Consider the following 26,236-nt stretch of genomic DNA (forward strand, 5'->3'; position numbering starts at 1 on the left):
TGGAAGATGACAGAATGGAAAATGAAAGCATAAAAGAAAGAATGGGGAAAAAAATTGAAAAAATCGAAACGGACCTCAGGGATATGATAGATAATATGAAACGTCCAAATATAAGACTCATTGGTGTCCCAGAAGGGGAAGAAAAGGGTAAAGGTCTAGGAAGAGTATTCAAAGAAATTGTTGGGGAAAACTTCCCAAATCTTCTAAACAACATAAATACACAAATCATAAATGCTCAGCAAACTCCAAATAGAATAAATCCAAATAAACCCACTCCGAGACATATACTGATCACACTGTCAAACACAGAAGAGAAGGAGCAAGTTCTGAAAGCAGCAAGAGAAAAGCAATTCACCACATACAAAGGAAACAGCATAAGACTAAGTAGTGACTACTCAGCAGCCACCATGGAGGCGAGAAGGCAGTGGCATGATATATTTAAAATTCTGAGTGAGAAAAATTTCCAGCCAAGAATACTTTATCCAGCAAAGCTCTCTTTCAAATTTGAGGGAGAGCTTAAATTTTTCACAGACAAAGAAATGCTGAGAGAATTTGCTAACAAGAGACCTGCCCTACTGGAGATACTAAAGGGAGCCCTACAGACAGAGAAACAAAGACAGGACAGAGAGACTTGGAGAAAGGTTCAGTACTAAAGAGATTCAGTATGGGTACAATAAAGGATATTAATAGAGAGAGGGAAAAATATGGCAATCATAAACCAAAGGATAAGATGGCCGATTCAAGAAATGCCTTCACGGTTTTAACGTTGAATGTAAATGGATTAAACTCTCCAATTAAAAGATATAGATTCGCAGAATGGATCAAAAAAAATGAACCATCAATATGTTGCATACAAGAGACTCATCTATCTTAGACACAGGGACACAAAGAAACTGAAAGTGAAAGGATGGAAAAAAATATTTCATGCAAGCTACAGCCAAAAGAAAGCAGGTGTAGCAATATTAATCTCAGATAAAATAGACTTCAAATGCAGGGATGTTTTGAGAGACAAAGAAGGCCACTACATACTAATAAAAGGGGCAATTCAGCAAGAAGAAATAACAATCGTAAATGTCTATGCACCCAATCAAGGTGCCACAAAATACATGAGAGAAACACTGGCAAAACTAAAGGAAGCAATTGATGTTTCCATAATAATTGCGGGAGACTTCAACACATCACTCTCTCCTATAGATAGATCAACCAGACAGAAGACCAATAAGGAAATTGAAAACCTAAACAATCTGATAAATGAATTAGATTTAACAGACATATACAGGACATTACATCCCAAATCACCAGGATACACATACTTTTCTAGTGCTCATGGAACTTTCTGCAGAATAGATCATATGCTGGGACATAAAACAAGCCTCAATAAATTTAAAAAGATTGAAATTATTCAAAGCACATTCTCTGACCACAATGGAATACAGTTAGAAGTCAATAACCATCAGAGACTTAGAAAATTCACAAATACCTGGAGGTTAAACAACACACTCCTAAACAATCAGTGGGTTAAAGAAGAAATAGCAAGAGAAATTGCTAAATATATAGAGACGAATGAAAATGAGAACACAACATACCAAAACCTATGGGATGCAGCAAAAGCAGTGCTAAGGGGGAAATTTATAGCACTAAACGCATATATTAAAAAGGAAGAAAGAGCCAAAATCAAAGAACTAATGGATCAACTGAAGAAGCTAGAAAATGAACAGCAAACCAATCCTAAACCAAATACAAGAAAAGAAATAACAAGGATTAAAGCAGAAATAAATGACATAGAGAACAAAAAAACAATAGAGAGGATAAATATCACCAAAAGTTGGTTCTTTGAGAAGATCAACAAGATTGACAAGCCCCTAGCTGGACTGACAAAATCAAAAAGAGAGAAGACCCATATAAACAAAATAATGAATGAAAAAGGTGACATAACTGCAGATCCTGAAGAAATTAAAAAAATTATAAGAGGATATTATGAACAACTGTATGGCAACAAACTGGATAATGTAGAAGAAATGGACAATTTCCTGGAAACATATGAACAACCTAGACTGACCAGAGAAGAAATAGAAGACCTCAACCAACCCATCACAAGCAAAGAGATCCAATCAGTCATCAAAAATCTTCCCACAAATAAATGCGCAGGGCCAGATGGCTTCACAGGGGAATTCTACCAAACTTTCCAGAAAGAACTGACACCAATCTTACTCAAACTCTTTCAAAACATTGAAAACAATGGAACACTACCTAACTCATTTTATGAAGCTAACATCAATCTAATACCAAAACCAGGCAAAGATGCTACAAAAAAGGAAAACTACCGGCCAATCTCCCTAATGAATATAGATGCAAAAATCCTCAACAAAATACTTGCAAATTGAATCCAAAGACACATTAAAAAAATCATACACCATGACCAAGTGGGGTTCATTCCAGGCATGCAAGGATGGTTCAACATACGAAAAACAATCAATGTATTACAACACATTAACAAGTCAAAAGGGAAAAATCAATTGATCATCTCAATAGATGCTGAAAAAGCATTTGACAAAATCCAACATCCCTTTTTGATAAAAACACTTCAAAAGGTAGGAATTGAAGGAAACTTCCTCAACATGATAAAGAGCATATATGAAAAACCCACAGCCAGCATAGTACTCAATGGTGAGAGACTGAAAGCCTTTCCTCTAAGATCAGGAACAAGACAAGGATGCACGCTGTCACCACTGTTATTCAACATTGTGCTGGAAGTGCTAGCCAGGGCAATCCGGCAAGACAAAGAAATAAAAGGCATCCAAATTGGAAAAGAAGAAGTAAAACTGTTATTGTTTGCAGATGATATGATCTTATATCTAGAAAACCCTGGGAAATCAACGATACACCTACTAGAGCTAATAAACAAATTTAGCAAAGTAGCGGGATACAAGATTAATGCACATAAGTCAGTAATGTTTCTATATGCTAGAAATGAACAAACTGAAGAGACACTCAAGAAAAAGATACCATTTTCAATAGCAACTAAAAAAATCAAGTACCTAGGAATAAACTTAACCAAAGATGTAAAAGACCTATACAAAGAAAACTACATAACTCTACTAAAAGAAATAGAAGGGGACCTTAAAAGATGGAAAAATATTCCATGTTCATGGATAGGAAGGCTAAATGTCGTTAAGATGTCAATTCTACCCAAACTCATCTACAGATTCAATGCAATCCCAATCAAAATTCCAACAACCTACTTTGCAGACTTGGAAAAGCTAGTTATCAAATTTATTTGGAAAGGGAAGATGCCTCGAATTGCTAAAGACACTCTAAAAAAGAAAAACGAAGTGGGAGGACTTAAACTCCCTGACTTTGAAGCTTATTATAAAGCCACAGTTGCCAAAACAGCATGGTACTGGCACAAAGATAGACATATAGATCAATGGAATCGAATTGAGAATTCGGAGATAGACCCTCAGATCTATGGCCAACTGATCTTTGATAAGGCCCCCAAAGTCACTGAACTGAGCCATAATGGTCTTTTCAACAAATGGGGCTGGGAGAGTTGGATATCCATATCCAAAAGAATGAAAGAGGACCACTACCTCACCCCCTACACAAAAATTAACTCAAAATGGACCAAAGATCTCAATATAAAAGAAAGTACCATAAAACTCCTAGAAGATAATGTAGGAAAACATCTTCAAGACCTTGTATTAGGCGGCCACTTCCTAGACTTTACACCCAAAGCACAAGCAACAAAAGAGAAAATAGATAAATGGGAACTCCTCAAGCTTAGAAGTTTCTGCATCTCAAAGGAATTTCTCAAAAAGGTAAAGAGGCAGCCAACTCAATGGGAAAAAATTTTTGGAAACCATGTATCTGACAAAAGACTGATATCTTGCATATACAAAGAAATCCTACAACTCAATGACAATAGTACAGACAGCCCAATTATAAAATGGGCAAAAGATATGAAAAGACAGTTCTCTGAAGAGGAAATACAAATGGCCAAGAAACACATGAAAAACTGTTCAGCTTCACTAGCTATTAGAGAGATGCAAATTAAGACCACAATGAGATACCATCTAACACTGGTTAGAATGGCTGCCATTAAACAAACAGGAAACTACAAATGCTGGAGGGGATGTGGAGAAATTGGAACTCTTATTCATTGTTGGTGGGACTGTATAATGGTTCAGCCACTCTGGAAGTCAGTCTGGCAGTTCCTTAGAAAACTAGATATAGAGCTACCATTCGATCCAGCGATTGCACTTCTCGGTATATACCCGGAAGATCGGAAAGCAGTGACACGAACAGATATCTGCACGCCAATGTTCATAGCAGCATTATTCACAATTGCCAAGAGATGGAAACAACCCAAATGTCCTTCAACAAATGAGTGGATAAATAAAATGTGGTATATACACACGATGGAATACTACGCGGCAGTAAGAAGGAACGATCTGGTGAAACATATGACAACATGGATGAACCTTGAAGACATAATGCTGAGTGAAATAAGCCAGGCACAAAAAGAGAAATATTATATGCTACCACTAATGTGTACTTTGAAAAATGTAAAACAAATGATTTATAATGTAGAATGTAGGGGAACTAGCAGTAGAGAGCAACTAAGGAAGGGGGAACAATAATCCAAGAAGAACAGATAAGCTATTTAACGTTCTGGGGATGCCCAGGAATGACTATGGTCTGTTAATTTCTGATGGATATAGTAGGAACAAGTTCACAGAAATGTTGCTATATTATGTAACTTTCCTGGGGTAAAGTAGGAACATGTTGGAAGTTAAGCAGTTATCTTAGGTTAGTTGTCTTTTTCTTACTCCCTTGTTATGGTCTCTTTGAAATGTTCTTTTATTGTATGTTTGTTTTCTTTTTAACTTTTTTTTTTCATACAGTTGATTTAAAAAAGAAGGGAAAGTTAAAAAAAAAAAAAAGAAAGAAAAACAAGGAAAAAAAAAAAAGATGTAGTGCCCCCTTAAGGAGCCTGTGGAGAATGCAGGGGTATTCGCCTACCCCACCTCCATGGTTGTTAACATGACCACAGACATAGGGGACTGGTGGTTTGATGGGTTGAGCCCTCTACCATAAGTTTTACCCTTGGGAAAACGGTTGCTGCAAAGGAGAGGCTAGGCCTCCCTATATTTGTGCCTAAGAGTCTCCTCCTGAATGCCTCTTTGTTGCTCAGATTTGGCCCTCTCTCTCTGGCTAAGCCAACTTGAAAGGTGAAATCACTGCCCTCCCCCCTACGTGGGATCAGACACCCAGGGGAGTGAATCTCCCTGGCAACGTGGAATATGACTCCCGGGGAGGAATGTAGACCCGGCATCGTGGGACGGAGAACATCTTCTTGACCAAAAGGGGGATGTGAAAGGAAATGAAATAAGCTTCAGTGGCAGAGAGATTCCAAAAGGAGCCGAGAGATCATTCTGGTGGGCACTCTTACGCACACTTTAGACAACCCTTTTTAGGTTCTAAAGAATTGGGGTAGCTGGTGGTGGATACCTGAAACTATCAAACTACAACCCAGAACCCATGAATCTCGAAGACAGTTGTATAAAAATGTGGCTTATGAGGGGGTGACAATGGGATTGGGAAAGCCATAAGGACCAAACTCCACTTTGTCTAGTTTATGGATGGATGTGTAGAAAAGTAGGGGAAGGAAACAAACAGACAAAGGTACCCAGTGTTCTTTTTTACTTCAATTGCTCTTTTTCACTCTAATTATTATTCTTGTTATTTTTGTGTGTGTGCTAATGAAGGTGTCAGGGATTGATTTAGGTGATGAATGTACAACTATGTAATGGTACTGTAAACAATCGAAAGTACAATTTGTTTTGTATGACTGCGTGGTATGCGAATATATCTCAATAAAATGATGATTTTAAAAAAAAAAAAATAATGGTCATCTACAAAACCCAGGCCACTTTGCAAACCATTAGAACTAATGAGAACATTAAAATGCTGGACACAATATTAATATGCAAAAATTATGAAATTCATGAGCAACTTAAACACATAATTTAAAAGTATGCTATTTACAATAGTAATTAAAAGATGCCCAAGAAAACATCTAACAAAAGGGATTTCTGGAAAAAAGTGTTTCTATCAAAGGATATGCCAGCATATCTAAATAAATGAGAAATATATTGTACTCACGGGTGAAAAGACTCAAATTAATTAGGATGTCAGTTTACCCCCCGGCTATTCTATAAATGCAATATAATTTCTGTCAGATTCCTAAAAGGCAATACCCTGTAATTTAAGCTGCAACTAAAATTTATGTGGAACCATAATAAGCTAAGTATAGGCAAGAAAATTTTGAATAATGAAAATGATATGAACAATATTATACAATGAGAGAGATTTACTCTGCCAGATTTGAAGAATTACTGATCTCTAAGAATTAAAAATATGTGATATTAGTAGACAGATTAAAAAAACAAATCAAAGGAACAGAGGAAAGAGTTTTAGAAGCACATATAGAGTTGGCATTATAAATCACAGGGAAAAGATGAGATATTCAGTTACCAGTGTTGGAACAATTGGGTAACCATATGAGAAAAGATAAAATTAGATTCTAATCTTTCACAATACACAAAAATAACTTCTAGATGGGCTAAACACCTAACTGTGGAAAAAGCAAAACTCTAAAAGTTTTGGAAGAAACTTTAGAAGAGTATCATGTTGATCTCAGGGTAGAGATGGGATTTCTTAAACAATTCACTAAAAGCACAGACAAAAAAAGGAACATATTGATAAATTAGAGTCCATAAAAATAAGAATAATGTCCATATGATAAAAGATGTCATAGAATAAAGAAAGACTAGAAAAATGTAACCAGAAATATGAATAGAAAAATTACAGAAAAGCAAGGCCTAAATGGCATATATACATGAAAACATGCTCAATCTCACTAAACAATCAGGGGAATGCAAATTTAAACCATGAGATGCCGTTTTACAGCCATTGAATGAAAATACAAAAATATGTTAATAAAGATTATAGGAACCCTCACTAGGGTTCCTATAATAATAATATTATAATATTAATAATTAATATAGTACCACCATTTTGGGAAGCGGTTTTGCAACGCCTAACAAAATCAAAGATGACTCCAGGCCCTTGTAACTCTGCTTGTAGCATCTACTCCACAGAAATTCTTAGGTATGCACAGCAGGACACATATGAGAGAGTCCGTTGCAGTGCTATTTGCCATAGCAAAAAATTAGAAGCAACTTAAATTCCTGTCAGCAGAAGAAGACATACATAGACAATGTTTTTCTTCATTCAGTGAATATTATGTATCAGCTGGATGAATAAACTAAAATCACTAGCATCAACAGGGTAATCTCAAAAGCATAATATTGACTGAAAAAGGCAAGTTGTGTGTAATATAACAACGTCTATAATAACAGTGATGACTATGATGGTGATGATGATGGTGATGATGATGGTTATGATGGTGACAATGGTGATGGTGATGAAGATGGTGATGATGACATAGTGACGATGGTGATGATGACGATGACGACATAGATGGTGGTGATGATGATGGTGATGAAGATACTTCTGCTAATAACAGAACAACAACCCCAGCAACACAATCAGTTGTGTAATATTTCCCATGCTCCAAGTGCTGTCCTAAGTGAATATTAACTCAGTTAATACTCATGGTAGTACTTGGAGTTCCCAATATTATCTCCATTGTACAGTTGAGGAACTTGAGGTAGAGAGACGTGTACTACCATAAGATTTAAGTAAAACTTTTAAACATGCAATGATAGTGTATTTTCTTATGGATACATACATGTGTAACCAAAAATTCATGGGAATGGCACATGCCAAGTTGAGGATAATGGTTATTTTAGGGATGGGCAATGAGACTTTAGACATATCTATAGTATTTTGCTTCCTTTTAAAAATCGACAGATCTGAATGAAGCAAATTAGAACAAGTGTCAACACCTGTTAAATCCGGGTGGTGGGCATATGAATGTCTTATATTATTTTCTGTATGTTTGAACTGTTACAATTGAAAATTAAGAAAATGTTAAAGAATTAAATTTAGAAAAAGTCAAAAAAACGGGGATGATATAAACAAAAAGCTGGTGCCTAGATGAGGGTGTAAGAGTTAATCTGACCTGTAGAATTTGGAATATAGTAGTGGAAAATTGGAAAGTAGAAAGAGCAGATTGGAATTTGAGTCCAGAGTTTGTGCTGACTGCCTGTGTGACTTTCGGCGAGTTATTTAACCTCCCTGAGTCTCGGTTTCTTCATCTGTAAGACAAAGTTACTAATAATACCTCTCACTTGGATTGGGGCAAGGAACAAGTGAGGAAAAAATCTCTGCTAAACAGCTAGCAGTGTCTGGCCACAGTTACCATCACTGTTTTCCAGTAAAACAGTCAGGCCCAAGAGTCTGTCGGCTGCTGTCAGGGCCTAGCCACAGCCCCTGTACCTACCTCCACACACACACTCCCCAGTTCAGGGCAACCAACCTGTAAAAGCAAGGCAGGCCTCAGGGATGGGGGCAAAAGTTGGTTCCCTGGAATGGGGGCTCAGGATTAAGGCAGAGATCAGAAACCGTCATCAGGCCTGGGTACAAGGTAAGACACAAGGCAAACCTTGGCCTTGATCACAGGTTGGAGGGATTTAAGGAGCCCTTAGGTTTCAGGGTGAAGCCACACTTGTTGATTTTTTTGAAGAACTTTTTATTTTGAAGTACTTTCAAACTTACAGGACAGTTACAAAAAAAAAAAAAAAAAAAATACAAACCCCATGCAGAGAATTCCAGCATACCCACAGCCCGCAGATACCCAGATCTGCCAATTTTAACATTTTACCATATTTGCTTTATCATTCTGTCTGTCTTTGCATCCATCCACCTGTCCATCAATCCATTTTCTGAACACTTGAGTGAAGGTGTATACTTCATGCTCCCTGAATGCAATATTGCCCTGTACGTTTTCTAAGAACAGGACATTGGCTTTGTAACCACCTTAAATGCCCTTATCAAGTTCAAGAAATTTTACATTGATATAAAGCTTACAGTCTATATTCCAATTTTTTTCATATGTTCCAATAATGTCTCTTTTGGCCTTTTCTCTTCCTTTTGCAAATCCCATGCAGAATCTTGTATTGCATTTAGTTGTCATCATCTTTTTAGTTGCATTCTCTCTCCCTCCCCCTCTCTCTCTCTCTCTCTCTCTCTCTCTCTCTCTCTCAGTTGTGAGAACATACATACAGTATAAACTTTCCCATCTCAACCACACCAAGCATACCATTCAATAGGATTATATGTTGAGGTACCCTCCCCACCATCCATTGCTAAAATATTGCCATCTCCCCAAACAGAGACCCTACACCCATTATGTGTTAACGCCCCATTCCCCCTGCTCCCACTCCTGGCAACCTGTACTCTAATTTCTGTCTCTAAGAGCTTACATATTCTCTAATGTTTTCTTTGTAGCTACCATGGGACTTAAATTTAACATCCTAAATCTATAACAATCTCTTTTCCTTTGAAACCTATATAACTTCAATAGTATACATAAGCTATGTTCCTATGCCCATCTGTCCCCCACCTTTATGTAGTTCTTGTCACAAATTACATGTTTACACATTAGGAATCCCAAGCCACTGATTTATCATTACATTTTATACATTTGCCTTTTAGATTCTGTAGGAAGAAAAAAGTAGAGTTACAAACCAAAAATAAAATAGTACTGGCATTTATATTTGCCCTTGTCATTACCTTCACCAGAGATCTTTATTTCTTCATGCAGCTTTGATCTATTGTCTGCTATTTTTTGAACCTGCAGAACATTCTTTAGCATCACTTGCAAGACAGTCTAGTGATGATTAACTCCCTCAACTTTTGTTTACCTGGGAATGTCTTAATCTTGCCCTCATTTTTGAAAGACAGTTTTGTCAGATATAGAATTCTTGGTTGACAATTTTGCTTTCAGCAGTTTAAATATGTCACCCACTGCCTTCTTACCTCCATGGTTTCCCATGAGAAATTGGCACTTAATCTTATTGAGGAACCCTGTACGTAACACATTGCTTCTCTCTTGCAGCTTTTGGAATTGTCTCTTTATCTTTGGGATTTGACAGTTTGATTAAAATATGTTGTAGCTTGGGTCTATTTGGATTTATCCTGTTTGGAGTTTGTTGAGTCCTGAATGTCTTTTGTTAAATTTGGGAAGTTTTCAGCCATTATTTCTTTGAATATTCTCTCTGATCCTTTCTTTCTTTCTTCTCCTTCTGGGACTCTGATAGTGTGTATTTTGGTACACTTTGGTGTCCCACAGGTTCTTGAGTCTCTGTTCACTTTCCTTTATTCTCTTTTCTTTGTGCACCTCAGACAGAATCATTTCAATTGTCTTATCTTCAAGTTCTCTGATTCTTTCTTCTACCAGTTCCATTCCTCTAGGGAATTTTTAAATTCTGTTACTGTGATCTTCATCTCTGATTGGTTCCTTTTCATAATTTCCATCTTTCTATTGATAGTCTCTTTGTGTTCATCTGTTATTATCCTGATTTCCTTTAGTACTTTGTTCATGTTTTACTTTACTTCTTTGAACATATTTAGGACCATTTTTAAAAAGTCTTTTTCTTTTATGTTTGTCTTCACTGAGGATTTCTAATGCTTTAATCTTCTCCTTTGCCTGGGCCATCATGTCCTGTTTGTTTGTAGGTTTTGTAACCTTTTATTGAAACCTGGATATTTTGATATTTTAACACGTTACCATAGTAATTTAGACTCTGAGGTGTCTATTCCTTCAACTAATATACAGGTAGTGTCATGATAGAGCTTTCTTTGAATGCTAACAACAACAACAACAACAACAACAAAAAGACAGAAAAAAAGAAAACACCTCTCTAATCTTTGCAGATTGACCTGTGCAAATGCTCTCCTTCAGAGCTTAACCGCACAATGAGAGTTTAGAGAATAGTTTCAGACCAAAGCATAGGGGCCTCCCTGGTCCCTTCTGTATATGCCTTTTGTCTTGGGAATGAGTGTGTAGCCCTAAGAATTCCCCATTTACACAGTTCTGAATGTTTCCTCTTCTCTAGTAAACAGTTTCCTCACAGTCCTGGGCACTGCAGTGTGTGTCCTACAGCCAGCAATCCCTTGCCCCAGGCAGCCACTTGACTGATCTCTCACAGCCTTCTCCATAGCTAGTCCCTTAGAACACCACCAGACAGACTGCTCTCAATATGTGCATGAGATTTATCCTGTTCCCTCCAGAACCAGGACCAGAGATCTATGCACTGGAGCATGGGCCAGGTCTGTGCTGACCTGGTGAGGGGAAAGAGAGGGGCCAGTCAAGGCCCAGGAGAGCCTAAAGCTTTTAAGTAGACTTTTCCTTGATTTCTTGCTCATCCTGTTACTGCAGTCCTTTGGGAAAGATGTTTCTGTCTGGTCTTGCTGGTTGTTGAAAGCTTCTGTGGGGGACAGAGCCCCAAAGCATATCATTCCACCATCTTGATTGGGAGCTCGATTGCCCTTGTTGACTTTTGAAGAGCATCCTTCAGTGGATGGATCACTGTGGCTTGGAGTTGGTGCTTCCTTCCCCTCTGGTCTCTTTTCTAATTTTCTTGTGTGTCTGTGCATACAGGGGAGCGGAGGTTGGAAAATGGAAAGGACAACTTTGAAAAGGGAGCTGAAGACAAGTTCACACTGGATGCCCCAGATTTGGGCCAGCTGATGAAGATCAATATTGGCCACAACAACAAGGGGGCATCTGCAGGTTGGTTCCTGTCCAAGGTGGGTTCAGCTGTCAGTCTTTGGTCCCGTGGCCTGGGTGGTGGTGGGGTCTGGCTCTTTGGAGGGGATGTCTCAGCCCCAACTTCCCTCTCTAGGCCTGTCTATCTCTGCTCTTCTGCCTAAGCCTGCTGGCCCACCATGCTGCCTTCCTTATAGTTTCCTAGGCTGCTCAGAGCCAACACCATGAAATGAATGAGGTTTAAACAATGAGAATTTATTCGCTTACAGTATTGAGACCATGAAAATGTCCAAATCAAGACATCATCAAGGTGATGCGTTCTCCCCAAAGACCAGCTGATGGCAATCTGTAGCTCCTCCGTCACATGGCGAGGAGCATGGTGGTGTCTTCTGGTTTCTACCTTCTTATTGGGGATTTGTAGATTTCAGCTTCTTGCTTCCATGGCTTTCTCTCTCTGTGTATTTATTTTGTTAACAAAGGACTGCAGTAATAGGACTATGACCTCATTAAAAAGTCCTACCTACAATGTGTTCACACCCACAGGAATGGATTAAAGAATGTGCTTTTCTGGGGTACATTCAGCTTCAAACCACCACAGTCCCCAAAGACTTTGCCCATGTTATCACCTTCCTATGATACCCAGTTCTCTCGTTTCAATCTAGCTCAAAGCCCTGCTGTGAACTGTTCCTTGACTCTGGCCCACGAGCACCTCGTCTCCCATGGATGTATATAACTCAGCTGCTTACAGCTTTCCTCTGGCCCTAATCATTTGCTTTCTTATCACTTATCTTGGGCAGTTGCTTGTACATTAATACTTCAATTTTCTGGCTCTCAAGTCCTGGGTATTTTCACTTAGTCTGAACAAAGCTAAGAATCAAGAAGAAAGAGAAAAGGCTTCTGAGCAGCCAAAACATAGATGGTTCAAAGTTCATGAGGAAAAGCTCATGCCTTTGGCTCTGTCTTGCCCTGCCCTGATTCTGAAGTCGAGTACTTACTTACAATACCTTCTGACAAATTTGTTACCTGTTATTTTAATCTATAGCAGAAAATTCAAAGGGAAAAGAAGCACTACAATATGTAGGTTTATTGAAAACAGAAACAGGGAGTCAGAGAAGACATAAAAAGTCAAGAGAATATAAAAAATTAAAAAAAGTCTGAGGCCACTTAGAAAATGGGCAACCAGCCCTTTGCATATGTTTCTCTGGGTCTTCAGGCTACCAGGGTTTTTTAGCTCATCACAGAATGATAGGAAAAGGTTAATGTGTAATTTGTTTCTGAAAAATGTTTTTGAAAAAATATTTTTAAAAAATCTTATTGCTTAAAATGGACACCTCCTTGCTCTGCATCACCATCTTCAATACTGTGGCTTCCATCCTCCAACTCATTACCTCTTGATCACAGGATGGCTGCAGTTCCTCTAGACATCTTATCTGTGTTCCAGGCTGGAAAAGAGGGGAAGACCAAAGGGCAAAGACTTTTTGCTGGCAAGTCTTGCCTTATTTGGAGAGAAGCCAAGTCCTCCCTGGAATTTCTACCTCCATTTCATTGGCCAGAAATGTGTCTTATGGCCACCCTTGCTGCAACAGAAACTGGGAACTCAAACTCTTAGCTTTCCAGCCTTTATAATAGAAGTAGGCTAGAAGAAGGTGATTGGAAAGGATGTTGAAAGAGTGTTAACCACTGCATAGAGTGTATGCCACACTTTTCTCCATAAGTATCCTGAAAGATGTCCTTGAGGACATCTCCCTAGCCCTTGGCATGAGACTGGACATTGAATCAATGAAGCGAAGAATGGCCAAAGCTCCGCTGGAGTAGAGTCCTAAGAGCAGCCAGGGTGAAGAACAGGGTAATTAATTCTTATTTGAGGAGTTTTGCATTCATTGAAATTTTGTGCATAAAGTGAGGCTTTATTAAGTTTTTTATGTTAAATTGTTTCAGAGGTACACAATTCAAATTCATGAGGAAAGCCACGAAATTTCACCAGAGTGCAGGAAACCCCAGGGTCACCAGTACCTTGCTCTAGGGCCCTTCCTGTCTCTGGTCCTCCCTGCCCATATGGCTTTCTCTCTGGGACTTCAGCTGATGTATGGACAGCACCAGAAGCATCCCTGCTCAGGTGCTCAATCTGAGCCAGCAAGGTGTGTGTGGGGTAGGGGTAGGAAGTCGTGAAAAGTTGCTACGCTCTGGCCATCTGAATAAGCAACAGACCAAGCCTGCCTGATTTTATGGCAAAAACATCCAGGAGTCTGGATTAAGAGTTGTCAGTAGAGGAGGGCCCTGTCTCTGTTTTATTAGGGAAAGACAGGATTCATCATCAGGAACCTTCTTTAATATAGTTCTAGCCACCCATGGGTAGTAGAATGCCTTCCAGACTATGGAGCTAAATTCCAGCAATTTTAGTTTTTGGTGATGTGGGAAAATCCTTCCTTCCTTCCTCCCTCCCTCCCTCCCTCCCTCCTTCCTTTCCTTCCTTTCTTCCTTCCTTCCTTCCTTCCTTCCTCCCTCCCTCCCTCCCTCCCTCCCTCCCTCCCTCCCTCTCTTCCTCCCTCCCTTCATTCCTTCCTCTCTTCTTTGTCTAGGCTGCTAGTCAGAAACTTTTTTTTTTAATGCAATTTTATTGAAATATATTCACATACCATACAATCACCCAAAGTGTACAATTGTTCACAGTATCATCATATAGTTGTGCATTCATCACCACAATTTTTGAACATTTTCATTACTCCAAAATAAAAAAATAAAAATAATAATAAAAATAAAAATAAAAAAGAACACCCAAATCATCCCATGCCCCTCCTCCCTCCCATTATTCATTTATTTTTTGTCCCCATTTTTCTACTCATTTGTCCATACACTGGGTAAAGGGAGCGTGAGCCATAAGGTTTTCACGATCACACGGTCACACCGTATAAGCTATATAGTTATACAGTTGGCTTCAAGAATCAAGGCTACTGGATTGCAGTTCAACAGTTTCAGGTATTTCCTTATAGCTAGTCTAATAAACTAAAAACTAAAAAGGGATATCTATATAATGCATAAGAGTTATCTCCAGAATGACCTCTCGACTCCATTTGAGATCTTTTAGTCACTGAAATTTTATGTTGTTTTATTTCTATTCCCCCTTTTGGTCCAGAAGACTTTCTCAATCCTATGAAGCTGGGTCCAGGCTCATCCCCAGGAAGTCATGTCACAAGATACCAGGGAGATTTACACCCCTGGGAGTCATGTCTCATGTAAGGGAGAGGGCAGTGAATTTACCAGTTGAGTGGGCTTAGGAGAGACAGGCCACATCTGAGCAACAAAAGAGTTCTCTGGGGTGACTCTCAGGCACAATTATAAGTAGGCTCAGCTTCTCCTTTGCAGTAGCCAGCTTCATAAGGGCAAGCCCAAAGATCAAGGGCTAGGCCTTCTAAACTGGTAGTCCCCAATGCTTGCAAGAATATTAGGAATTCCCCAGTTGGGAAAGTTTAATATTTCTACATTTTTCCCCAGTCCCTCAAGGGGGCTTTGCAAATACTTTTTATTCTGTGCCCAAAATGCTCTGGACTGTATCGGGGCGTCATGCTAACCTGTACAAACCAGCCAGATCTCAGTCCCTAGTCAAGGTTCCATATAATTATGGTGTTGAGTAAATTGACCATATAAGTTAAATTACGTAGTGTGCTACAGAAAATATAGATTTTGCACCAAATAAACATCTCTTCCTTTGGTCCCACACAGAAGCCGAAGTTTTAAAACACAGTCAATATCATCCTCTATCCTTTAGTCTGATCTACCCCAGTCTCAACCAAGTCCATTTCGTTCTTATCTTCAATCAAAGTCTGATCTCCTTTTCAGCCTCTTTAACAGTTGCTGCATGGGGTGATGCCAACACCCACAGCTGCCGAACTCTGGCTCTGAGTCCCAGGTGCCACCAGACACCTGAAGCTCCAGGGATGGACCAGGCCACACACAAGCAGCTCAGCAGCTCAGACTTTAGAAATAACTGTTGCAACTCATGAATAGATGTGACTGCTCTAAGAGCTTACAATCTAGGAACCTTTAAATAAGCCTTCTGCTGACAACCCATGCCCCCAGATTCAATTCTCAGAGTTTGCACATTATTGTTAGTCCATATTAGTGAGGCATTATAACATTCGTCTTTTCAGACACTGTTTTAAATCAAAGGGCTGAGCAGGCTGCTTTCATTGAGTTTGTTTGTTCTCTGGAGAGTCTTCTGTGGGGGGCGTTTGGACTACAGCAGGCAGTCTCCCCACCTGTTTCCCCAACTCGAAGGTGGGTGTCCCTCGCAAGGGTTCCCTGGGTTCTGAAAAATCCTAGCAGCCTTATTCCTGTAACTGAAGCCAAACCAAAATGCTCCCTCGGTAAGACATAAAGCCAATTCAAGCATTTTACAGGTCAACGTGCCTGAGTTTACTTTCCTGAGGAAAGAGTTCTGATAAGAAAGGACGAAGGGGGTTTTTAGGTATCAGTAGTGTGGGCAGAAGCTGAAAACCAGAAGTCAGGGGACACCAAGGGTCACCTCTGGCCGTTTCTCGATTGTAGCAATTGTGACTTCCCACCCCTCCTGCTGGCCTCCATGCTGTCCCTTCTCCATGCACTCGGAGGTATCTGCTTCCCCTCTGGGTCCCCAGAGACACCGGGAAAAGGGGCTGTTAAACTGATGGAAATTCCAGATTTGACAGCTGCTCAGCAGGTCCTCCTGTTTCCCCAAGTCGCCAGGCTGGGCTGCCTTGGCCTTCACATGACAACTGGTCCTGTGTGCTGTATGTTTAAGGGCTTGGTGGGATAAATCTAAGAGCCAGTGTAACCAACCCCTTTACAGGCCCTTTCTCTTCTCTTCTTCCTTGGTCCGTTGTCCATGTGTTTCTCTGCTCGGGCTGATGGGCCCGGGGGGAGGGATGTACCCCTTCTTCCTGCTCTTTGCCCTCTTCTTGGGGCAGCATCCTCTTCTCTGCCGAGGCACTGGGTCCACATGTCTTGTTTTTCCAATGGTTGTGATTGACTCAGTTATTGAGTTCAGTCCAAAGACCATTTAATTCAGCCTCTAAATAGCAGTAGTCAGAAAACGGAACATTTTGCTGCCAAGGGACCTTATCCTTGGCCCAACTGCTCAGGTGCATGGTACAAAGTTAGGAGGTCCCCCTGATCTTCTGTGGCAGAGCCAGTACCTAACCAAGGTCCTTTGGGCTCCCAGGCTGGTTCTCTCCACTGTGTTGCAAGAAGTGTAAGCTCAATATGATCCACTGGATCTTACGGGAAAAAGAGACAGAGGCTTGTGGAGTTGATTTCAGGGACTTGAAGCCCAACACTCCCTCATGTCATCAATTGATACTGAACATTCAATAAACATTTGCTGAGTGACTGTGATGTCCCAGGCCCCACGTTCCCAACTTCCAGAAGAGATAAGACAAGTCTCTAAATAATTATAAGTTTTTATCATAATAAATTAATATAATATGACATTATTTCAAAGTTTCAGAGAGCACTCAGATTTCAAGCAGCAAACATTCTATCTTAGGGGCTCCACAAATAAAGTAGTGTTGGTCAGATTGTGCTTCCCAGTTTGGAGACCAGAAAACAGAATCACCAGGGTTAGAGAAGAGTCTTGAGTGAGGTATCGACAGACGTGAGGTGAGCTGTGTCTCAGTGGGTACTCGGGAAGGCCTCGGGGAAGGTCCACTGGAGCTGGGCCATGACAAATGGGTCGGATTTTGGCAGGTGGTGCAGGGAGACGGGGAACGATGGGTGAGCAGGAGCTGGAAGGAGCTGGAAGGTGAGGCAGGAATATGAATAGCTCTGGGGGTTGGGCCACGGGGCTCAGAGAATTGAGATGTGGGAAATAATGTTAGGAAGGTGGGTGCAGGGGAGATCATCTCAAGCCCTGGTCATTGTAACCCATTAAATGTCTTTTTTGAACTGAGGTTGAGAGGGCCTTGGTGAATTTTGGAAGACACGCTCATCTCACTTCCCCTCCTTAGCTCTCGTCTGAGTTTCTCACAGAAGGCTTCCTAACGTTCCAGTTCATTAGCCTCACTGCCAGTGGCTAAGATTTTCTGACCAGGATTATCTGTGTCTGGTTTGGGGCTTGCAGCTCCCCTTGCACAGACTCTGCTTCTCCCCACTAAGGTTAGAACCCAACCTTCAGCAGGCGAGGCGGGTGACCCTCTTGGAGCAGTTTGCAAATCCAGGCTTCCAGTTCTCCCTCTCCAGTACCATGGGGCACATCCTGCCAAGTTACTGGCTTTCGATTTTCTAAATGATCTGCAGCAGTGGCCAGGACAGTGGCTCAGTAATTCAAACAGGAGGTAATTACCAGTCAGTCTACCTGGCTTAATGCTCTGCAGGGTTCTCCTGGTAACAGGTGTGTCCTTGTGATAAGCTTTCCTTGGGCCACTAAGAAGGTGAATGTGTATTCAGAGAGTGCACTCAAGTGACGGAGGGGGTGTAATGAACCACCAGGTGTGTGCTCAATGACTTCTAACGACATTCCTTTCCCTCTCTTCCCCCCAGATTATCATCGAAGACATTGCAAACAAAAGAAAATATGATTTCCCTCTTAGCCGCTGGCTGGCCTTGGATGAGGACGATGGCAAAATCCAGAGGGATATATTAGTGGGTGGAGCGGAGACCACAGGTAGAACTGAAGAAAGGGAGGCATAATTGGCTGGTATTTCACTTTCGGCCTGAGGGTCACTGTTCTCATCTGTGTGTGGGCCTAGAGGCCTGAGATCAGTGGCAGCCAGTAGTGTCTGTGCGACATTCCCCCCTCCTGAAAATGTTCTGTTCCTCTGGGCTGGAGCCAAGTCTCGATTGCTGTGGGGGAGAAGCAGAAATGTTCCTGAGCAGACACAAACTGTCCAGGGCAAAAGACGTTATCCCCAGGAGGAAGCAAACCCCAGCAAGGATGTGAGCTCCTGGGAAGTGTGGAATGAGGACAGTGGTTTACTCTTAACTCCTAATATTGAGTGCTTACTGCAGTCATGCCAGATCCGCTGCCAGGCTCCCAACCCACCTGTTCTTTAATCCCCACCATGACCCCATAATGTAAGAACTGTCTTTGTCCCCACTTCACACATGAGGAAACCAAGGCACATAGAAATTAAGAAACCTGTCCAAATGGTAAGTGACAGATACAGATTTGACCAGCCTCTTAAAGCCCTACCCTCTGTGAACTCTTTGGAAAACCTCCAACACAGCATGGCAAACACGGTTATGGAGGCTCCAGAAAATTGAGTCAGAGGTTGTGCTCATCTGAGAATGTGCTCTGCACAGAACTTCTCACGGCTTCACTACTCCGTAGGGATAAAGTTCAAACCCACCCACCCATATATCTTCCTCTTTCCCCCCACTGCGCTGACCTGCTCTCCACTCCCCCTCCACCTCAGTCACCTACCCTCCTACCCTCCTCTCTCCCCAGTCCTAGCTGATTGCTTTACCCTTTTTCCTCCTTTTATCCTTGGACCATGCTTTCTCTTCAACCTGTGAGACCATTTCCCTTCTTCCTGCTTCTTAAAATCCTGCTTTGAGTCACTTCCTCTGTGCCCTCCCTGTGTCTGCTAGAGAGAGTCCTTTCTCCATCCTTTGCACTGGGGCAGACCTTGCCACTCTTGTTTGTGAGACTCTTTAACCTCAGCACTGTGGCACCTTGGCCCAGCCTGAATGTTTTAAGCTTTGTCACAGTCATTTGTAATTACAGTTGGCAATTTACTTAAAAACATATGTTAAAATAGATTCAATTTGATCCCGTTAGTCATGTCACTATTACTTGCCTCCCAGTGATAGAGGAAGAGGAGAAGTGACAGTCAGTACCTGGGGGTGCTGCCTTGGGTGAAACACCATCTGTCCACGTGTCTCAGGGACATAAAGCTGTGACTCTTTTGGGCCAGTAGCCATTTGTTTTTTTTCCTCCCTAAGACCTGGCATATAGTAAGCACTCAATAAATGTTTGCTAAACAAAGGAAAGTATAAATGTATGAATGAATAATACATGTAGTTGCATGTGCCTTCTCCCAAAGAAGTCTAGGATTTTAATTTTTCTGGGGTTAAGGGATAAGGGTTTGTGTTGAGGTAGGATGATGGGCAAGAAAGGTAATTAAGTGACAATTGCCTTAGACTCCAGGATAGGATGAGAGAATGCAGGATAGCCCGTAGCAGAATTTCCTGTCTGGATGTTTGTCTTCGGTGCTTTCTCTTACTCTGCCCATCTTAGAGTTTAATCTTCCTCTGCTGCCTCACCCTCAGGGTCCCATGTTCTTGTATTACCCTGTGACTGACCTGAACCCCAAACAGCCCAACACATGGTGTTCTCTCTCTCAATATTCCCTCACCCATTGCATCAGGGAGTGAAGGAGGACATTAGTGCCCTATTAAAATTCTCTTTTTAAGTTGTCAGCCAGAAAGCAAACTAAATGAATCAGATGGCCGCTAATACAAATCTCCATTAGTGGAGTTGACTATTACAATTAGATTAGAGGTAGTAGAATTCATCTGGCAGCTATTAATGATACATATATTAATTACTATTAATAAAAAGTACTTTTCTTAGCCAACCCAAGTTTCCTCCTTCTCTGTTAGCTTCCTGTAATCAGAGCTGACAGCTTTCTGAAGTACTGTACAATTCAGATACACTAACACAGGAACTTTTAAGAAGATACAGTGAGGGGCAGGGAGGAGGTCGTCTGGGGTAGGGTTAGGGTTAGGGTCAGGGTTAGGAGGGAAAATGACGTGGGGAGGAGGGCGGGCCGTAGGGGGCGCTGTGGCCGGGAAGGGGAGAGAAGGGTGGGGGTGGGGATCACGGTCAGGCGGCTGGCACTGAACCCTCACCTGCCTGCTCTTCCCATACCAGCTATCACCTATATCGTCACTGTCTTCACCGGGGATGTCCGTGGGGCCGGAACCAAATCCAAAATCTACTTGGTCATGTACGGGGCCAGAGGGAATAAGAACAGTGGGAAAATCTTCCTGGAGGGTGGCGTGTTCGACCGCGGCCGCACTGACATCTTCCACATCGAGCTGGCTGTCCTGCTCAGCCCCCTGAGCCGGGTCTCCATCGGGCACGGCAACGAGGGCGTCAACAGAGGCTGGTACTGCGAGAAGGTGAGGCTGCCCCTGAGGGAGCGTGCCCTGCTGCAAACCCCCTCTTCTGTGGCTTGTGTATATAAGCTCTGACAGAATCCCACCTCCTACTCCTTTGCACCTGCTAACGAGCCCGTGGGTGACCCCTTTCATTGGTCCTTTGGGTGGTAACATGGCCATCTGTTGTATGGTTGTTACCTATTTTTAAAGAAACTGCCAAGCTGTTTTCCAGAGTAGCTGAACCATTTTACTTTCTCAGCAACCATGTATGAATGATCAAGTTTTTCAACATCTTTGCCAGTGTTTGGTGTATTCACTAGTATTTATTTTACCTATTCTGATAGGTGTGTGGTGCTTTGTTGTTTTAATTTGATTTCTCTAATGGCTAATGAACATCTTTTCATGTCTTTATCCTCTTTAGTGAAATGGTTTTTTGCCCATTTTTAAATTAGACTGCTTATTTTTTAGTTTTGAGAATTCTTTATATATTCCAGACACTAGTCCTTTGTCAGGATGTGTGGTTTGCAAAGATTTTTCTCCCGATTTGTAGTTGTCTTTTTAACCCTCTTGAAAGGGTCTTTCTTAGAGCAAAATTTTTAAGTTTGATTAAGTCAAATCTATCATTTTTCCCTTTTATGGATCATGCTTTTGGTGTCAAATCTAAGAACTCTTTGTCTAACTCTAAATCCCAAAGATTTTCTCCTATGTTTTCTTTCTAAAAGTTTTATAGCTTTATGTTTTCCATTTAAGTCCATGATCCATTTTGAGTAAATTTTTGTCTAAGGTGTGAGGTTAAGGTCAAAGGTCAACTTTTTGGCCAGTGTTGAAAAGGCTTTCCTTCCTCCGTTGAATTTCTTTTTCACCTTTGTCAAAAATCAGTTGGACAGATTTATGGGGATCTATTTGAGTGGGGGGAGGATTTCTCTAGTCTTTTCCATTGATCTGTCTCTCTACCAATATCACACAGTATTGATTATGGTAACTAAATCATAAGTATTAAACATTGGATAGACTGATTCCTTCCATGCTGTTTTTTTTTTTTTTCAAAATTATTTTAGCTGTTTTTTTTCCTTTAACTTTCCATATAAATTTTAGAAAAATCTTGTGTGTATCTACAAAAATCTTGCTGTCATTTTGATAGGAATTTTGTTAAACCTGCCTAACACTTTGGAGAGAAATGACAACTTTACTATGTTGAGTCTTCCAATTCATGAATGCAGTATGATTCTTCATTTATTTAGGTCTTTGATTTCTGTCATCAGTGTTTTGTAGTTTGAAGAATACAAGTCCTGTACATGTGTTGTTAGATTTACACCTAAGTATTTCATTGTCTTTGAGTGATTGCAAATCGCATTGTGTTTTTAATTCTGCTTTTCACATTTTAATTGCTAGTATATATAATTATAATTTACTTTTGTATTTTGTCTTGTATCTTGCAACCTTGTTGAATTCACTTATTAGTTTTAGAAGGGATTTTTTGGCTTAGAATCCTTGGTATTTTCTACTTAGAAAATCATATCATCTGCAAATAAGGACAGTTTTATTTCTTCCTTTCTGATCTGTATGCTTTTATTTCCTTTTCTTGTCTTGTTTCACTGGCAAGAACTTCCAGAACTAGTTAAGTAAGAGTGGTAAAAGTGGACATCCTCACCTTGTTTCCACCATTCTCACCTTTTGGAGAAAGCACTCAGTCTTTTACCAATAGGTATGTTAGCTTGCAGTTTTTGTGTAGGTGCTCTTTATCAAGTTTAGCAAGTTCTCCTCTATTCCTATTTTTTTTCTGAGAGGTTTTTTTTTTGTTTTTTATCATGAAAGGGTGTTAAATTTTGTCAAATGCTATTTTTCTTCTTAAACAGGTTAACATGGTGGATTACATTGATTTTCATATATTGAACCAGCCTTGTATTCCTGCAGTAAGCTCCACTTGGTCATGATATATAATTCTTTTTTTATCTATATCTGAATCCTATATGCTAATATATTATTAAGAATTTTTGTATCCATATTCATGGAGGATATTGGTCTATAGTGTTTTTTATACTATCTTTGTCTGATTTGGGTAGCAAGATAATATTAGATTCATAAAGTGAATTGGAAGTTTTTCCTTTTTCTTTTATTTTCTAGAAGAGACCATAGAGAATTAGTCTTAATTTTTATTAAAGTATTTGGTAAGATTCACCAGTGAAACTATCCAGACTTGGAGAGTTCTCTTTCGGGAGTTTTAAAATGACAAATTCCATTCCCTTAAGAGTTATAGGGATATTCTATCTATTTCACATTAGATGAGTTGTGTTAGTGTGTTAGTTTGTGCTTGTTGAGAAATTAATTGGTCCATTTCACCATTGTTACAAATTTATGTTGCATTTTTCGTAGTATTCATTTATTATCCTTTTGATATCTGCCGAGTCTGTGGTGATATCTCGTTTCATTCCTGATATTGGTAATTTCTCTCTTTTCTTTGTCAGTACTGCTAGAAGTTCATCAATTTTATTGATCTAGTCAAAGAGCCAGTTCTTTATTTTATTGATTTTTCTCAACTGTTTTTCTGTTTTCAATTTCATGTATTTCTGCACTTATATTTATTATTTCTTTCCATCTGCTTACGTTGCTATTCTTTTTTAGATTCTTTAGGTGGGAGCTTAGATTATTGATTTGAGACTTTTCATCTTTTCAAATGTAAATATTTAGCACTATAAATTCCCCTCTCAGCATTGCTTTAGCTATATTCCACAAATATTGAAATGTTGTATTTTCATTTTCATTCAGTTCAGTGTATTTTTAATTTCCTTTGAGATTTCATCTTTGACCTATTGATTATTTAGAAGTGAGTCATTTAGTTTCCAAGTATTTGGATATTTCCCTTTCTTTTTGTTATTAATTTCTAGTTTGGTTCCATTGTTGTCAGAGAACATGCTGTGTATTATTTCAATTCTTTTAAATTTGTCAGGGTTTATATTTTATGACCCAGGATATGGTCTGTCTTGGTGTATATTCCATGGGCGCTTGAAAAGAATTTGTATTCTGCTATTGTTTTCTGGTGTATTCTATAAAATTGATTACATTGTGTTAGTTGATGGTGTCGTTGAATTTGTCTGTATCTTTGTTAATTTTCTTTCTAGTTGCTCTATCAATTACTGAGAGAACTGTAGTTGAAGTCTCCAACTATAATTGTGGATTTGTGTTTGAAAGAAAAAATAAATAAATCAGACTTCATCAAAATTTAAAAATTTTGTGCTTCAAAGGACATGATCAAGAAAATGAAAATACAACCTACAGAATTGGAGAAAATAATTGCTAACTCTATAGCTGCTAAAGATTTAATATCTAGAATATACAAAGAACTGCTACTACTCACAACAAAAAGGAAAAGAACCCAGTTAAAGAATAGGCATAGGACTTGAATATGCATTTTTCCAAAGAAGATACACAAATGACCAATAAGCACATGAAAAGATGTTCAACATCATTGGTCATCAAGGAAATGCAAATCAATACCACAAGGAGAGACCACTTCATACCCACTAGGATGGCTATGAATAAAAAACAGGAAATCATAATGTTAGTAAGGATGTGAAGAAATAGGAATATTTATACATTTCTGGTGGCTTTGTAAAGTGGTGCAGCCACTGTGGAAATCAGCTTGGCAGTTCCTCAGAAAGTTGAACATAGAATTACCATATGACCCAGCAATCCCATTCCTGCTATATGCGCCAAAGAATGGAAAGCAGGAACTCGAACAGATATTTGTATACCAATGTTTATAGCAGCATTATTCACAGCAGCCACAAAGTGGAAGCAATCCAAGTGTCCATCAAGTGATGAATGAACAAACAAAATGCGGTATATACCCAGAATGAATATTATTCAGGTGTGAAAAGGAATAAAGTTCCTGTGTATGCTACAGCGTGGAAAAACTTGAAAATATCAGGTTGAGTGAAATAAGCTACACACAAAATGATCTTGATTATTATGAAATACCTAGAAGAAGCAAATTTCATAGAGACAGAAAGCAGATTATAGGTTATCAGGGGCTGGCAGGGGAGAGGAAGAGGGTATTATTGCTTAATAGGTACCGAGTTTCTGTTTGAAGTGATGAAAAAGTTGGGTAATGGGTACTGATGATAGTGGTACAATGTTGTGAATGTAATTAACACTACTGAATTGTACATTCGAAAGTGGTTATAATGGGAATTTTTCCATTGTGAATATGTTAGTACAATAAAGGTTTATAAAAAAAGTAAACCAGGAGGAGACAACTGCAGGATTTGTTCAGTGGAAGGAAAAAATGCAGTGTGAACTGTCAAAATGTCTTTGCTGGTAGAAGATTCTGTAGTGTGCCAGGAACATTCCTTTGAACAGCCATAATGTGAGCAGCCTGGGCTAGATGGATTCCAAGTGTTCTTCCACGTTCCAAATCCATGAGTTCCAAATATGGGTAGGGATGGAGAAGGTGCAGGAGAGAACGCTGAATGAGAACCAAGCCACGAAGAGGGGATTTGGTTTTGCATTAAATTCCAGATATTAATTAGTTTTTATGTATTTTTCCTTTGTCCCTACTGTTTGGGTTTGCTAAAGCTGCCAGAACACAATATACCAGAAATGGGTCAGCTTTTACAATGGCAATTTATTAGCAAACAAATTTACAGTTCTGAGCCCATGAAAAATATCCAAATTAAGGCATCAAGAGGAAGACATCTTCTCTGAAGACAGGCTGCTGGCATCAGGGTTCCTCTGTCACATGGGAAGGCACATGGCTGGTGTCTGCTGGTCCTTTGCTCCCGGGTTTTATTGCTTTCCGATTCTGGTTCCAGTGGTGTTCCGGTTTGAAACTGTTATGGACCCCAGAAGAGCCATGATCTTTTCACTCAATCTTGTTGGGTAGGACCTGTTGATTGAGTGTTTCCATGGAGATGTAACTCACCCAACTGTGGGTGAGACCTTTGGGTTATTTCCATAGGGGTGGACCCTGCCCATTCGGGGTGGGTCATGATTAGTTCACTGGAATACTTAAGAGAGCTCAAGAGCTGACACAAATGCTGATGCTTGGAGACATTGAAGATGCAGACAGAATCTAAGAGATGCTAAGAGAAGAGATGAAGCCCAGAGTTTGCCCCAGAGAAACTAAGGGAGGACCCCCAGATACTTAGAGAGAAACACCCTGGGAGAAAGAGGAAAGGATGTACAGGAGCTGAGAGAGAGGGGCAAAGGCAGAAGCTCAGAGACATTTTGGAGAAAGCCATTTTGAAACACAACCCAGGAGCAAAGGACCAGCAGACACCAGCTTTGTGCCTTCCTAGATGACAGAGGTGTTCTGGATGCCATTGGTCATTCTTCAGTGAAGCTATCATCTTGATGCCTTAGTCTGGACTCTTCTATGGCCTTAGAACTGTAAATTTGTAACCTAATAAATCCCAATCC

At 40.1% G+C, this 26,236-nt stretch overlaps 2 protein-coding genes across 2 annotated transcripts in view; one reads left to right on the plus strand and one right to left on the minus strand.

The window, feature by feature from the left end:
- Positions 1-26,236, plus strand: part of LOXHD1 (lipoxygenase homology domains 1) — a 194,280-nt gene that overhangs the window by 53,311 nt on the left and 114,733 nt on the right. Inside the window, exons 6-8 of the mRNA XM_037806213.1 lie at positions 11,633-11,781; positions 18,254-18,377; positions 20,589-20,839. Of these exons, the coding sequence (XP_037662141.1) occupies positions 11,633-11,781; positions 18,254-18,377; positions 20,589-20,839 (524 nt within the window). The remainder of the gene's footprint in view (positions 1-11,632; positions 11,782-18,253; positions 18,378-20,588; positions 20,840-26,236) is intronic.
- The window catches only part of RNF165 (ring finger protein 165), a 258,137-nt gene that overhangs the window by 2,976 nt on the left and 228,925 nt on the right, over positions 1-26,236 (minus strand). The gene's annotated exons all lie outside the window — the stretch shown is intronic.

Source organism: Choloepus didactylus, chromosome 16, assembly GCF_015220235.1.
Source record: "Choloepus didactylus isolate mChoDid1 chromosome 16, mChoDid1.pri, whole genome shotgun sequence".
NCBI classification, from domain to species: domain Eukaryota; kingdom Metazoa; phylum Chordata; class Mammalia; order Pilosa; family Megalonychidae; genus Choloepus; species Choloepus didactylus.